This window comes from Nanorana parkeri, unplaced genomic scaffold, assembly GCF_000935625.1.
Source record: "Nanorana parkeri isolate BGI_ZX_2015 unplaced genomic scaffold, ASM93562v1 scaffold1954, whole genome shotgun sequence".
NCBI lineage: Eukaryota > Metazoa > Chordata > Amphibia > Anura > Dicroglossidae > Nanorana > Nanorana parkeri.
Window position 1 is genome coordinate 107,311 of NW_017308222.1, and position 15,495 is coordinate 122,805.

At 45.2% G+C, this 15,495-nt stretch overlaps 2 protein-coding genes across 2 annotated transcripts; both read right to left on the minus strand.

Moving 5' to 3' along the window:
- Positions 1–2,819: 2,819 nt before the first annotated feature.
- Positions 2,820–3,764, minus strand: LOC108800199 (olfactory receptor 10A3-like). Its single transcript, XM_018572157.1, has one exon. It carries the CDS (start codon positions 3,762–3,764, stop codon positions 2,820–2,822), a length of 945 nt encoding a protein of 314 aa, XP_018427659.1.
- Positions 3,765–9,901: 6,137 nt separating this feature from the next.
- On the minus strand, positions 9,902–10,846 carry LOC108800200 (olfactory receptor 5V1-like). The gene has a single exon (XM_018572158.1). It carries the CDS (start codon positions 10,844–10,846, stop codon positions 9,902–9,904), a length of 945 nt encoding a protein of 314 aa, XP_018427660.1.
- Positions 10,847–15,495: the final 4,649 nt, after the last annotated feature.

Here is a 15,495-nt window from a genome sequence, read left to right on the forward strand (position 1 = left end):
CAGCATTAGTGCCTGCATTCCAGTCCATCTCTTAAAATAGTGCTTGCAGCATTTTTGCGGATCGCACTGGAACGGAACGCAGGCACTAATGTGCCTGGGTTCCGGGTGCAGGCGATCGCACTGCGGGCGAGGGGCCTGGCTGCGGTGCCTGGCTGCAGTGCCATTGACTTCAATGCACCACCACACCACCTCCCGCCGCTGAATGCAGGTGTTTTTTCATTGGTAGATCTCATTGAGCTCGTCATTTGAAAAGTAGATCTCCAGACGAAAAATTGTGGGCGCCCCTGATTTTCTGAGATACATGACCAGTCTTAGCAAATTTCCTATAAAAACCAATAGGCTATGCTTGCCATCACACAACCTCTTATAAAAGCATGAGGGGGTCCCTGAGGATTCTTCAGAAAAGGGAAACCCATCTACAGACCACAAAGAGAGGATTAGTAAAGATCATAAACTATTCCTACATCTTATCCCTTAAATCTGAATCATATCACTCATTACTCAGGAGTAGGAAAGGAACCAGGAAAGGAACCCCATTCTTCTAGCATTAGAGGACTATAATAACAGGAATAATAATCAAATAAGAACAATTACTTCCTAGAGTCCTTAAGCACACAAATGTAAACACAGGGGCCCGCTGTCACATTCACAGCCCAAGTTCCGGTTTGTGTAGCAGAGCCGCTGTTATAGCTTTATACAGGGATAAGGCCGGTGAGAATGTAAAGAAGAATGTTAGGCCTGGTTCACACCTGGACGTTTTACAGCACGTTCCTACGCTCTGTAAAACGCTCAACATGTGAAAACCAATGATTGCCTATGGGCATGGTTCCCACCTGGGCGGCAAACGCTCTACGCCCAAAGAAATACAGGAGCTTCTTTGGGGCGTATTTGCTGCGCGTATCCATTGGGATACAGCCAGGTAGCCCTCGGAAACGTGCGTTTGCCGCTCATTTTTTTAACCGCGAAACGCGCGACAAACGCGCATATTCGATATGCCTAGGTGTGAACCCAGCCTTACATTGTATTTAGCTGCACCTGGGTATCTTTTATTTTATACAGAAATCACTGAAAATAATGTAAAAAAAGGTTTATTTTTTACATAAAATTCTTCCCTATTAAATCTTTTGTTAACCCCAACAAGAAATAGTTTAAAGGGTTATTAAACCCTCATGTGTTTTTGCATATATTATATATATATATATAAGGATAGCAAGCAGTGGATATATGCAAATCTTTAAAAACAAAACCTTTTGAAAGAGGTTTAAACTTACCTGTGTCTTCGCCGCATCCTCCCGGCTGAACATCTGAATAGTCTCGGGCGGCCGCAAAGGATCTTGGTGCGGGCGCATGTGCAGTGCAGATGTTCGGCCGGGAGACGAGGAGAGACACAAGGTAAATCTATGGAGCGGCATGCACCCGCAGAGACTCCGTGGGACATGAGCGAAGAGAAGGACAGAGGAGTCAGCGCTGGATTAGAGACCCGCACCAGCGTTGGAAGGACAGCTGAAAAGGACAGTAAGGAAGAAGATGATCGAATAAAGAGGCATGATTTAAGGTAAGTCCTGACACTAACATTGGGGTGGGGAAAAGAAAAACAGCCTTTAATGTCACTTTAAGTACCGTATTTTTTGATCCATAAGACACACTTTTTCCACCCAAAAGGGGGGCAAAAATGTCTGTGCGTCTTATGGAGCGAATCCCTATCGCCCGACACCCCGGGGGGAAATGCAGTTTTGGCTGCCGGGCGAGTAGTTTTTTTGTACATTCAGCCCTGCTCCGGACAAGCAGAGCTAAATGTACAGCGTGGGGCCGCCACTCGTTTATTACAAGTAATCTAATCAGATCACTTGTATCAAATCGAGCGACGGCGGCGATCGTGTCCGGGGGGCCCCCGCTGTGGTTTTCGGGGACCCCCACTCCTCTGAGGGACCCATGACCACGGCATGGGAGCTCACCACAGAGCTCGTAGAGCAGACGAAGAACGTCCGTTCTTCGTCTGCTCTGTGTGATCACTGAGACAGGTGGCGCTGTAATCACAGTGCCGCCTGTCTCAGCTGTCACTAGCTGCAGCTGTTGTCACAGAACCCATGCGTCCTATGGTCCGGTGCACATGGAGAGCAAAATACTGTATATCTAAACCCAAAAATGCAAATGATAACTGAACTCCAGGTATAAATTTGCATGCATACGTACACGGCTCCACTGTGGCCCATATGTAAGTATGGATATTCTATACACGGTTAGCCTGGATCCTGTGGAGTGCTCTAGTAGCCGGAGCTATTACAGTGCTTTACAGTGATCTTCCAGATACTATATAGTCCTGTGCTGAGCAGCTTCCCCTCTGCTCTGAAGACAAAGGGGGTTGCTCACTCGGTACAATGTCCATTCAGAGAATGCCTAGTATGTTTATACAAGGTGTTCTTTATACGTTGTACACCAAAAATTAAACTTGTATTGCAGGGGGTGTCTGTATTTTGACTTCAAGCTCTGTGCAGACTTCTGGGTAGAAAACTCAGTCAGCCAATCACAATCCCAGAAGATGAGATTCCTTCAGATGTTTTGTACACAAAGAGTAAACAAAGCAAGATAGCCATGACTGCATGAAAATGGCAAGGCAAGTATTATTTGCATGAAATTACAAAGCAGCTTGTAGAGCAATTAATATTATTATCATTATAGTTTTATTTGGAGAAATTGGAATTTTTTTTTTAAAACATGCAAAACAAGAAGTGCACAAGCTTCTCATTGAACCTGGCATCAAGGAAACGGCTGGCCAGCTGTGTACTGATTTTGAAGTAAGCACGCTGCCTTAATAGAGTCTACGTTGCTTGAAATGCTCTCCATATTTCAATATGTTTGTTAATGGCTCTCTGAATATCTTGGTTCCTCAGGCTGTAGATCAGAGGGTTGAATAACGGCGTCACCAGAGTGTAAAGCAATGACAGACCCTTGTTGACATGGACCGAATTGCTGCTCGGCGGAAAAATATAAATGGACGTTAGTGTCCCATAATAAACACCCACAACGGTTAGGTGGGAGCTGCAGGTAGAGAAGGCCTTCTGCCTCCCGGTGGTGGACGGGATCTTCAGGATGGTGTGAAGGATGGACATGTAGGTGGCCGAAATGAAGAGGAACGGAGAAAGGATGATGGGGAAGGACACCAAAGAAGTGACCAATTCAACAGCTGCTGTGTCTGAACATGAAAGTTCTACCACTGGAGCAATGTCACAGTAGAAATGATTGATAATATTCGGACCACAAAACTCTAATCTGGATAGGAAAATATATATTATAGATGACAGCGTAAAGCCCAGCAACCAGCAAGAGGTGACCATCTGAACTTGGTTTTTAAAGGTCATGATGATGGTGTAATGTAATGGTTTGCAAATAGCCACTTGTCGATCGAAGGACATTGCAGCCAACAACAAGCACTGAGCGATGGTCGGGACACCTAACAAATAGAACTGGGAAATACATCTGCTGACTGACACTTTACCACCACCAACCAGTATCAGCCATAACATGTTGGGCACTATGTTACTGGTGAAGAGGATTTCAGACAAGGACAGCTGGCTGAGAAAGAAGTACACGGGACAATGGAGACTCTGGTTGACCACCACCAAGACGATGATGAGAAAATTGCTGGATAAAGCCATAATATGAATGATCAAAAATAGGACAAATACTAAAATTGTCAAGTTATGGAGCTTTCCGAATCCCAAGAGCAGGAATTCTAAGACTACTGTTTGGTTCCTCTCCACCATCGCCTGAAGACCAGAAGGTATCAGAAGATCGGAGCAAAGCGGGAAAAAGTAAGAACAATAATTGCTTCTGAAAATAAATAAGGCAAAACAAAAATATTTAATAATGAAAAAGGAAATGCCAGAAGTGAATGCTATTTGGACATGTTCATGCGATTTGCCAATTCAGAATTTATGGACAATTTTTGACTTAAAGTATAATCAAATCTTCCCACTCATGATGAACGAATTAGCCTGGGTTTGATTAGACATTTAATTTCTTAGACAAGGAAAATTATTCTCATAAAAATAATAATACAATGTAAAATGTTACACCTGGTGATCAACCCTCCAAAATATTTATCAATTTTCTTTTTCAAAATTGTAATAGGATTCCTTTTAAGACATTAGCTGTCAAAAAAAAACCCCACCTGTATTATTTGACTTTGAAAATAATTAAAGTCACACTAAACTCTGAAGTTAACAGGGTTATTCACCAGAGGGGTGAAGAGTTTGGAGAAGGCAGGAGAAGTGAACAATCTAGGCCAAAATAGCTGATTTGGAAAAATTCTCCAATTCAGCTCACTGTCCGGTTCAGCTATGTTGTCCGAGATTGTTCACTTCTCCTCCCTTCACCAAACTCTTCACCCTTTTGTGAATAACCCTGAAAATCTTAAAAATCCATTCAAGTACCTTAACTATGAACAAGAATGTATCTTTTTTGTGTATCACTCGGCTGTACATCCTCCAATCATCTCTGAATTGGTGCTGACACTGTCATTCCTTCTGGAGGGGGGCTACTTCTGTTCCCCATGGTCCCTGTGTGTGTGTTGTAAAGTAGCCACCGCTCCAAGCTACCCCCTTGGGATGGACTACAAGCTCTTGTTTAGTTTACTTATTTGTATTGAGCTTGTAGTCCATCCCGGGAGCGAGCTTGGAGCGGTGACTACTTTAAAACACACACAGGGACCATGGGGAACAAAGTAGCCCCCCTCCAGAAGGAAGGACAGCGTCAGCACCAATTCAGAGATGATTGGAGGATCTACAGCCGAGTGATACACAAATAAGATACATTTCTGTTAATAGATAAGGAACTTGAATGGATTTTTAATAGTTAAGTGTCACTTTAAGGTGAAAAAAAGCACCCGGACCCAATGACTTACACCCACGTGTCCTTAAATAATTTACCTCTTTTTATCTCAAAGCCATTGTATCTAATTTTCGGAGATTCTTTAATGATTTGGTTCCAATGGATTGGCGCAAGGCCAATGTGCCCTTTCATATACAAGATAGATAAATAGATTTTGTACCTGAGAAATCATCATTTGTTCACAGAATGATAAATACAATAACGTCAGTAGGATGGTTTATATTATGTTTTGTATACTCAAGAGGATTACATCCCCATCTGGTTAGAGAGATGAATTCATTAAATCTAATATCAGAAGACTGATTAAAGAATGTTACTCATTTTTAAACTAGGGCTTAGAGAATTGATGTTGTTTCGGTAGCAACGCAGGTTATTTCTGTTCAATTAACGAAAACAACTCCATGACGGAAAAAAACAACTTCTCAAAGTAAGACACTCCTATACAAATACCCACCAACTAAAAGTTGTGTAAACCTTGGGTGAAAACATTGATAGATAGACCCCCCTAGGCATGTCCACCACCCTCATCCATGAGACTCAAGCCTGGAGATTGGTTCAAGCGCTGCATTGTGGGAGTAAGGTGGCCCATCCACTTAAAGGTGATGGATTTTTGAGGGGGCTCCACCAGTGGATTGGGGTCCACCAGTAGGGTGAGGATGGTAAGAAATGTAACAATTTTATGTTACATTTATTGGTTACTTTTTTTGTCAGTGCAGCAGTGCTGTAAAGTAAACTTCTACTTTCTTTTACAAAAAAAAATTGATATGACCCATGCCTGCTTAATTTGCCATGGGATCATTTAGAGCAGGGGTGCCCATAAGGTCGATCGCGATCTACCAGTCGACAGCGTAGCAATCAGCGGTAGATCTCGATGGCCTCTCCTCCCGCCCGTGGTGCTTCTCTGGATCCCCGCTGCTCTCCCCATCTGTATGAGCGGGGATCCAGAGAAGAAGTGAAAGAACCACTGCAGCCCGCGGCGGAGGACGGAGCCGCTGTCACAGAACTAAGGCCGATCAGTCAGGAGAGAGAGAGAGAGACGCTCGGCCAGGTTCTGACAGCCGGCGCCTCTCTCTCTCCTCACCGCTCGGCTTTAGTTCTGTGACAGCGGCTCCACCCTCCACCACGGGCTGCAGCGGTTCTTTCACTTCTTCTCGGATCCCCGCTGCCTCTGTTCAGGAGAGCAGCGCAGATCCAGAGGAAAAGATGAGCCCCCCTGTACGTGGTCGAGCAGCAGAGGATCGGTACACATCAGAGATATCTACCAATCCACTGTGCAGGACAAACACTGGAGCGGTCAGCTGATCACTCCAGTGTTTGTAAATAACTGGGGACACATAGTACTATGTGTCCCCAGTTATGAATGAAAGCCGGCTCCCTGGGGGCGGGAATGTAAGCCGGCCGGCGTTCAGGGGCGGGAGGGGGCGTGGGGTTGTATTGAAGTCAATGGCACCGCAGTCATGCCCCCCGCCCACATTGCGGTTGCCCGCACCCGGAACGCAGGCACATTTGTGCCTGCATTCCGGTCCAGTGCGATCTGCAAAAATAGTGAAATTGTAGAAATGTCACCAGCACACCAATCCTTTTAAGATAGACGCCCTGCTATAAAGGCTGATTATAGATTCATGCATGTACCATCTTTTCCAGTTTAAAGTTTTGGAACCTGTCCGGTGCCTTCATCAGTCAAATTCCTGATGTTAAAGGGGGGAATTCTGATGTTAAAGGGGGGAACTCTGATGTGAAGGAGGAACTCTGATGTGAAGGAGGAACTCTGATGTGAAGGGGAATCTCTGATGTGAAGGGGGAACTCTGATGTGGAGGTGGGACTCTGATGTGAAAGGGGAGACTCTGATGTAATGGGAGGATTTTGATGTGAAGGAGGGACTCTGGTGTGAAAGGGGGACTATGATTTGAAGGGGGGACTCTGATGTGAAGGGAGGATTCTGATGTGAAGGAGGGACTCTGGTGTGAAAGGGGGACTCCGATTTGAAGGGGGGACTCTGATGTGAAGGAGGGACTCTGATGTGAAGGAAGGACTCTGATGTGAAGGAGGGACTCTAATGTAAAGGGAAGACTCTGATGTCAAGGAGGGACTCTGATGTGAAGGGAGAATTTTGATGTGAAAAGAGGAGACACTGATGTGGAAGTCTGATGTTAAAGGGTTGGACTCTGATGTGAAAGTGGGGCTCCTGATATGAACTGCGCTCCTGATGTAATTTAGGCCCCTGATACGAAGGTGGGGCTTCTGAACTGAAGAGGGCTCTTGATATGAATGAGGTGCTTCTGATGTGAAGCAGGGCTTGTGATGTGAAAGCACGGGACTCTGATATCAAGGGGGCTCCTATTGTGAGAGTGGGGGGATTCTAATTTGAAAGTAGGGGACTCCTGATGTTAAGGGAGCTCCTATGGTAAAGTGGGACTCTGATGTGAAAGAGGGGCTCTGATATCAAGGGGGGGGGGACTCTAAGGTGAAAAAGAAACTCCATTTTTATGTATTTCTGCATGGGGTCCCCTTCTCACAATCGATACCACACCCCCTGGGATAAGGGTCTGGTAAGGATTTTGGAGCAGCTACATGTCATTTTGTACATCTTTTACATTTCAGATTGGGGTGCTTTGAGATTTTGTAAACTTTTAAAGGTTGCCAAGACTGAAAATAGGTTGAACAATGCTGCTACATAGCACTAATGATTGTAGAAGTCATCTTGGCACGGTATTTAAAGTGACATTAAACCCTCAGATTTTTTAACATAAAACAATACTGTAATGTGCGCCTTACTGTAATCCATGGTTGTTTCCCTTCTCTCTGCTGCTCTTCCTTTTAAATCCTCATGTCTTCTCATGCTTGGGGAGAACTTCCCTTTGCAGCTGAGTGCCTCTTCCTGTAGTGCTGGCTCAGGTTGCAAACCTACACACAGACACCGTGTATCCATTCCAGAGACAAGGCAGTCTGCTGCAAAACAGAAGTTCTGCCCAGCATGAGAAAGGATACAGATTTAAGAGGAAGAGCGGCAAAGAGAAGGGAAGCAACCATGGATTACAGTAAGGCGCACATTACAGTATTGTTTTATGTTAAAAAATCTGAGGGTTTAATGTCACTTTAAGTTAACATGCTGCTGTACTTAATTACATTCAGCTTTGATTAGCTAAATTTATGTGGAGACAGAAACCCTTGGTGACAAAGTGGAAGAAGAATGTACGCATTATAGGGAAGATTAAAGAAGGATGCGAGCGATTCTCCACACAAAACATTTTATTTTTGTAGGTATGGATAGAGTAGTGAAAGGCCAATACCTGGCTAGGTTTTCATTGCTGTGTTTCCATTAAGAGATCTATATATCAATATATGAACATATAAATGCGGGCTCTTTAAATCTGTGGCTTTTAAAAATTAATTTACAACGTCTGAACCATTCCGGGTCATTTACTGCCTGAAGAATGAAGATATAGACCAAGGCCTTTGCAGCTTGGCAAAAAATAATGCAACAAGAGCTCCGATTACTGGTATTACTAATTAATGTTAATATTATTAAAAAGACAAATTCACTTTGCCCACTTAAAGGAGAACTATGAGGTGGGTGCTTTTCACTCACCTCATAGTTCTAGCCGACCTGTGACAATGAGACTGTCACAGGTCGGCTCAGTAGATCGGGAGGTGAGCCAACACATACCGGCATTCGCTCACCTCTCGATCCTGTCACGGCTCTCTGCCCCCCCTCCCTGCTCCGATCCACCAGCGCTGACTGGTGGAACGGATGGGGGAGGGGGCGGGTACAGCTGGCTCTGCCTCTAGATAGGCAGAGCCAGCTGTCACTCACGCAGCTGGGCGGATCTCGACATCGATGTCGGGATCCGCTCCGGCTGCGGCGTCTCAGTATACCGCGAGCTGTAGCTCGCGGTATACTGAGCCTAGGGTGACGGGAGGACGCTAGTTTGTGTCCTCCCATTACCCTAAGGAGAACTATGGGGAAAAGCCCTGACCCCATAGTTCTCCTTTAAGGCAAACCCCACTACCTACCCCAACCCACTGATGGCAATCTCTCACCACTTCTTTCTCCATCCTCCATCAAATGTCAGTGTGGAGAGAGTGGTGGAACCGCCTTCTCCCTCATGGGACAATAGGTTTGTCCACTAGTGCCTGTCCGCTAGACCCCTGTAACCTGGTAGGAGGTTCCATGCACCCCAATATCCGGAAGTGCCTAGTATGTTACACTAGGTGGGAGGTGAGTATCACTGTGTCAGAAAGGGAAAAGAGGGCTTGTCCTAAATGAGTAAAGTGAGAGTGTTTATTTAAAGGAACCTATAATATCATCGCTAACCTCCTTCTGAAAATGTTAATTGTCTGATTGTCTCTGGCTTTAATTGTTTGAGCCATTGACCTGAAATAAGCATTAGGGCTCATTCACACGGGGATCGGCCGGCACGTACAGCTTCATGCTGCGTGCACGGCCGTATCGGGCAGCTCCCAGGAAGGACAGGTGTTGTGTATGATTAGTCCCCTATCCTTCTCTATGGGACTACGCGGCCATACGCCCCCCTACGCTCACCTCAAGTGCAGGTCTGTACGGGTGCATGTGTCCTGGCTTGGACGCAGACAGGATCCATCCTGTCAGTGTATGACAGTGTATGACCCCCACGAATGTGCAGGGCTGATGAGTATAGGGCGGCGTACGACCGCGTAGTCCCATAGAGAAGGATGGGGGCTGCGTACTAATCACACACAGCACCTGTCCTTCCCGGAAGCTGCCCCATACGGCCGCGCACGCAGCACGGAGCTGCACGTGCCGGCCGATTCCCGCTCAAATGAGCCCTTAAAGTTAGACAAACTGAAAGCTAGAACTCCAGATTTCTATATCTGGTCTGGTTTAGTAACTGAGAAAGCATTAAGACCATGGAATCAGCATGAAAGTAGGCCACCTAGCTATTACTTTTATACTTTCCCTCAATCATTTTTATTCTTTGGAGGTTTTGTTTCAGAACACAATAGAGAACCTCCTCTCCACCTTCACAGAGTCTACCTAATTGGATATTTAGTCCACTGTTTAATATGTCTGTTAATGGCTTTCCGAATATCATGATTTCTCAGGCTGTAGATCAGAGGGTTAAACAACGGTGTCAGTAGGGTGTAAAGCAAAGACAGACCTTTGTTGACATTAACAGAGTTGTTGCTTGGTGGGAAAATATAAAGGAAGGACAAAGTTCCATAATAAAGACAAGCAACGGTCAGGTGGGAACTGCAGGTAGAGAAGGCCTTCTGCCTCCCGGTGTTGGACGGGATCTTCAAGATGGTGCTAAGGATGGAGATGTAAGTGACCAAAATGAAGATAAATGGAGAAATGACAACAGGGAAAGATAGAAGAGAAGTGACCAACATAACAACGGAAGTGTCCGAACATGAAAGTTCTACCACTGGAGCAATGTCACAGTAGAAGTGATTGATAATATTCGGGCCGCAGAACTCCAACCTATCTAAAAGAATATATATTACAAATGAGAATGTAAAGCCCACCAACCAGCAGGAGAGAGACATCTGAACTTGAAGTTTGAAGGTCATGATGATGGTGTAATGTAATGGTTTGCAGATGGCCACATGTCGATCAAAGGACATCGCAGCCAACAACAAACATTGATTAATGGTGGGGACACCTAATAAAAACAGCTGAGATATACATCTGTTAACCGATACTCTCCCACAGCCGACCAGTATCAGCCATAACATGCTGGGCACAATGTTGGTAGTGAAGAGGATTTCCGACAAGGACAGTTGGCTGAGAAAGAAGTACATGGGAAAGTGGAGACTCTGGTTGACCAAAACCAAGACGATGACAAGAACATTCCCTGTTACGGCATTGATGTGGATGACCAAACAAAGGACAAAAAGTAAAATTCTGAGTTCATGGAGATTTCCAAATCCCAGAAGCAGAAATTCTGTGACTACGGTTTGGTTCTTCTCCAACATGGCTTGAAGATAAGGAGACAGGAAAGATCAGAGCAAGCTGGGAACAAAAGAAGGAAACACTGAATCCAAAATATCAAAAATATGAAGGAATATATAAACATTATATAAAATATGGTAATATGGATCTTCACTTTATTTTACAATTTCTTCATCGAAAATGGTTAATGTCACACTTCCCTGTGCTATGATCCAGAGCCGGGTTTTGCCTCCTGTCCCAGATGCTCGGCTCCCTGCCAATCCATGCTGAACTTCAGTCTTAAATGTTCAGCTCACTTGTTGCCTTATGTTCGAGTAACAAGTCGTTACCGGACCCCCGTGTGTACTATTTGCCTTGGATACCTGCGAATTGCCATTTATCTGCTTTGTTTCCTGTGTCTCCTGTGATTCCCTTGTGCTCCCTGTGAGTTCCTGCTTCCTGTGAGTTTGTCTTCCACCTGTGTGGCTGTTTGTCCTTACTGCCTCGCTCCTCTGTTATGTAAAGATAGTTGTGTTTTGCTGTCTCTCTGCTGTCTTCTTGTGTTCCCTTCCCACTGTTTGTTTGAACTCCTGATCCTGTGTCCTTGTGTTTGCTGTACTGCTGTGTGTGTGCAGGCTTTGCCCCGTCTGCCTTCCGTCCAGAGCCCCGGTACTGCATCAGTTCCTGAGTCTGTGCGGGTGCACTAGAGGGCCACAACCTGGAAGGTGTCCAGCAGCCAATCATCCTCACCATTAGAGGTGCTGTGGAAGACCTGTCCCTTCTTAGATCCTGCGCCTCTAGTGCATCCCCGATAACGCACAGAAAGTCCATGGTCCCATTGCACTCCTGACCGCAAAAGTCCTTCAGAAAAGTGGGTGCTGCGGTAGTCAACAGGTGGCAGCCGTAACAATCAAGAGTTTCTGCTCCCGATAACGCACAGACCCCTAGTTTCTGAGTCCTCCCCCCTGTACCCCAGGCTTCACTCCAGCACGCTACTCTAGCCTGCTCCACAAAACCCGGAGCTCTCGTGCACCAGTGCCCCGGTTCCCAGACCGTGATAGTTAATAAGGCAGCAATCTGAAAGCTAATTCTAATTTTTAGGAATTATGTTCCATAAACAAGAGCAAAGGTTCCATGTGCGCGCTCCACATATATAATCTCCCATATTTTTACAACTGAAAATGTGGATATAACTGAAGACCCAGATTATCAGTTTCAGATGGACTGACCCTTTAATTCTCTTTGGTTATCTATTGTGACTACTGGTCAGGGTATTGCAGGGCAGACTGAACCAATTTATGAAGTCACACGTTTCCCAGTCCTGTTATCATTGCTGAGTAATGAGAAGTACAAAAATCAACCGTTTTGGTTCCCTTCTTTCCAGCTGTGAAGGAGACAGCTGCATGGAGTTAGAAGCTCTATGCTTGGTGGCATGGCCCTACAGATGTTTCTTAAAAAAGAACTCCAAATCGATTAACTCTTGCAGTGCGGCTACCCCTGCACTGCAATGGTTAACTGTTCTGTTCCTTTTTGTTTAGGTAAAAAAAAAAGTTGTACACACCAGATGCTCCGAGTTGGCTTACTCTTGCACCGGTCCCGTCAACCTCTCTCCCCCTCCTCTGCATCAGTCTAAGGTCCCATAAATTATCACGTTCTATATACACAGTGTATAGATGTGAGGATGCTGAGGAAGTGTACACAGTGTATAGATGTGAGGATGCTGAGGAAGTGTACACAGTGTATAGATGTGAGGATGCTGAGGAAGTGTACACAGTGTATAGATGTGAGGATGCTGAGGAAGTGTACACAGTGTATAGATGTGAGGATGCTGAGGAAGTGTACACAGTGTATAGATGTGAGGATGCTGAGGAAGTGTACACAGTGTATAGATGTGAGGATGCTGAGGAAGTGTACACAGTGTATAGATGTGAGGATGCTGAGGAAGTGTACACAGTGTATAGATGTGAGGATGCTGAGGAAGTGTACACAGTGTATAGATGTGAGGATGCTGAGGAAGTGTACACAGTGTATAGATGTGAGGATGCTGAGGAAGTGTACACAGTGTATAGATGTGAGGATGCTGAGGAAGTGTACACAGTGTATAGATGTGAGGATGCTGAGGAAGTGTACACAGTGTATAGATGTGAGGATGCTGAGGAAGTGTACACAGTGTATAGATGTGAGGATGCTGAGGAAGTGTACACAGTGTATAGATGTGAGGATGCTGAGGAAGTGTACACAGTGTATAGATGTGAGGATGCTGAGGAAGTGTACACAGTGTATAGATGTGAGGATGCTGAGGAAGTGTACACAGTGTATAGATGTGAGGATGCTGAGGAAGTGTACACAGTGTATAGATGTGAGGATGCTGAGGAAGTGTACACAGTGTATAGATGTGAGGATGCTGAGGAAGTGTACACAGTGTATAGATGTGAGGATGCTGAGGAAGTGTACACAGTGTATAGATGTGAGGATGCTGAGGAAGTGTACACAGTGTATCGATGTGAGGATGCTGAGGAAGTGTACACAGTGTATAGATGTGAGGATGCTGAGGAAGTGTACACAGTGTATCGATGTGAGGATGCTGAGGAAGTGTACACAGTGTATCGATGTGAGGATGCTGAGGAAGATTCCATTGCTGCAGTAGAGGAGGAGGCAGGCTGGAGGAAGCACTGTGACAGCTGACCGGCTTGGAGATTCGGGTGAGTATAACTTTCTTGAACCTAGACAAAAACGAGCACCTAACCCTTGGAATGAAGGGGTAGCCCCACTTCCAGGGTTATGTTAAAATGTTTCATAAAGCTTCTTTAAATATGATGGATACCTTGTTCAAATGAGTGATCTGATGTATGTTTAGTTGCTCTATTCTTACTGAGAGATACCCTTAAAAATATAGATCTAGAAAGGATTGTCACCAGCACACCAAAGGTTTTGAAGCAAAAAGTCCTTTATTGACAAATCGCCATCCAATACAAGCACTTTCGGGGTCTCAGCAGTATCCCTTCATCAGGCTCAGGCACCATTCTGAGCCTGATGAAGGGGTACTGCTGAGACCCCGAAAGGGCTTGTATTGGATGGCGATTTGTCAATAAAGGACTTTTTGCTTCAAAACTTTTGGTGTGCTGGTGACAATCCTTTCTAGATCTGCATTGTTCACGGGGCCGTCCGTGGTCACTACAAGCACCCACCTGCTTGGCAGGTTTACTACTATTCCGGTAAGGAGTGCAGCTGGTTCTTGACTACATGTAACCCTTAAAAATATGGCACACATTTATTGCATGCTTCAATTTCTATTGCAGTTTACCTTTTAAGTTATTGTTCTATGTAACGTTTACATTATTGAATGTTTGCTGTAGTTATTGTTTTAAATGGGGATGTACCAATACCGATATCAGTATTGGTATCGGTGCCGATACCGAGTATTTGCGCTCCAATATCTTCCACGATACCAGACCTTCAAATCAGAGGAAGATTTCCTCTGACCAGCAGTGCCACAGGGGAACATGAAGGCGCCTCCATGCTGAACAGTCGGCTCCTTCCTGATTGGTTGGGAAGCCGGTTTCCCGGCCAATCTCAATTCGAGCCGGCCAAACAACATGGAGCCGGCTTCCTGGATAGTAAGGAAGCCGGGCGGACATATCGTTACCCATCACCGGGCTTCCTGATTGCCCAGGAAGCCGGCCCCATGCCAGCAGAAGCACCGGTATCGGTGCATCCTTAGTTTTAAATATCAAGATACCCACTAGAGGGGGGCTCCGTGTCTGACTCGCCATCATTCAGGTTCCTTGCTTAACAGCTGTTGAGCTTTCAGCCACACAGGGAGTGCATTATTTTCAGTGAGTTGGGCACCCCTTACCTTGCATTGTGAGAAGTACATGATGGAGTACATCATACAGATGCATCACTTGACATGCAGGTTTAAGTAAACCCCCAATCATGTTATTTGAAGTAAATGTGTATTTTTAATGTTGCCTTTAAGCCACATTTAAACACCTGCTCTTTGCTGAACAGTATTTTTAAGTTTTTAGTACATGTCCCGCATGTTGGTACCTAGCGTCCCATTATTTTTTTTTACCAAAATCTTACAAATTGTCCTCGACAAAGGACAGAAAAGAAATTACAAGATTCGGGTCCCATAGAATTCAATGGGATTTCCCGCGGCATTTGCTGATTTCAAGTGGTTCACTTGCTGAACAGTATTTTTAAGTTTTTAGTAGATGTCCCGCATGTTGGTACCTAGCGTCCCATTATTTTATTTTTTTAACCAAAATCTTACAAATTGTCCTCGACAAAGGACAGAAAAGAAATTACAAGATTCGGGTCCCATAGAATTCAATGGGATTTCCCGCGGCATTTGCTGATTTCAAGTGGTTCCTGGATTTTCCATGAACTGGCCCAGGCCATTGCCCTCATCACTATTTATAATCAGATATGGCATTTTCATATAGTGACGTTACTGGTTGCCAGGAGTTGGATGTGACGCCGGCCAGAGCATCCCAGGTTGCTAAGAGCCAGGTAGGGAAATGTGTAAGGAGCATCATCTACATCTCCTCGCTCGGCTCTTACCAACCTAAGATGCTCTGGCTGGAGTCCCACCAGCATACACATCTTTCCTCCTGCTCTGGTTACTAAGAGTCGGGCCGGGAGATGTGTATAGAAGCGGGGTGGGGAGAGAAAAAAAAGCTGTTTCCAC

Excerpts from the sequence above, each read along its gene's own strand:
- LOC108800199 (XM_018572157.1), bottom strand. The coding sequence starts at position 3,764 with ATGGTGGAGAGGAACCAAACAGTAGTCTTAGAATTCCTGCTCTTGGGA.
- LOC108800200 (XM_018572158.1), bottom strand. The coding sequence starts at position 10,846 with ATGTTGGAGAAGAACCAAACCGTAGTCACAGAATTTCTGCTTCTGGGA.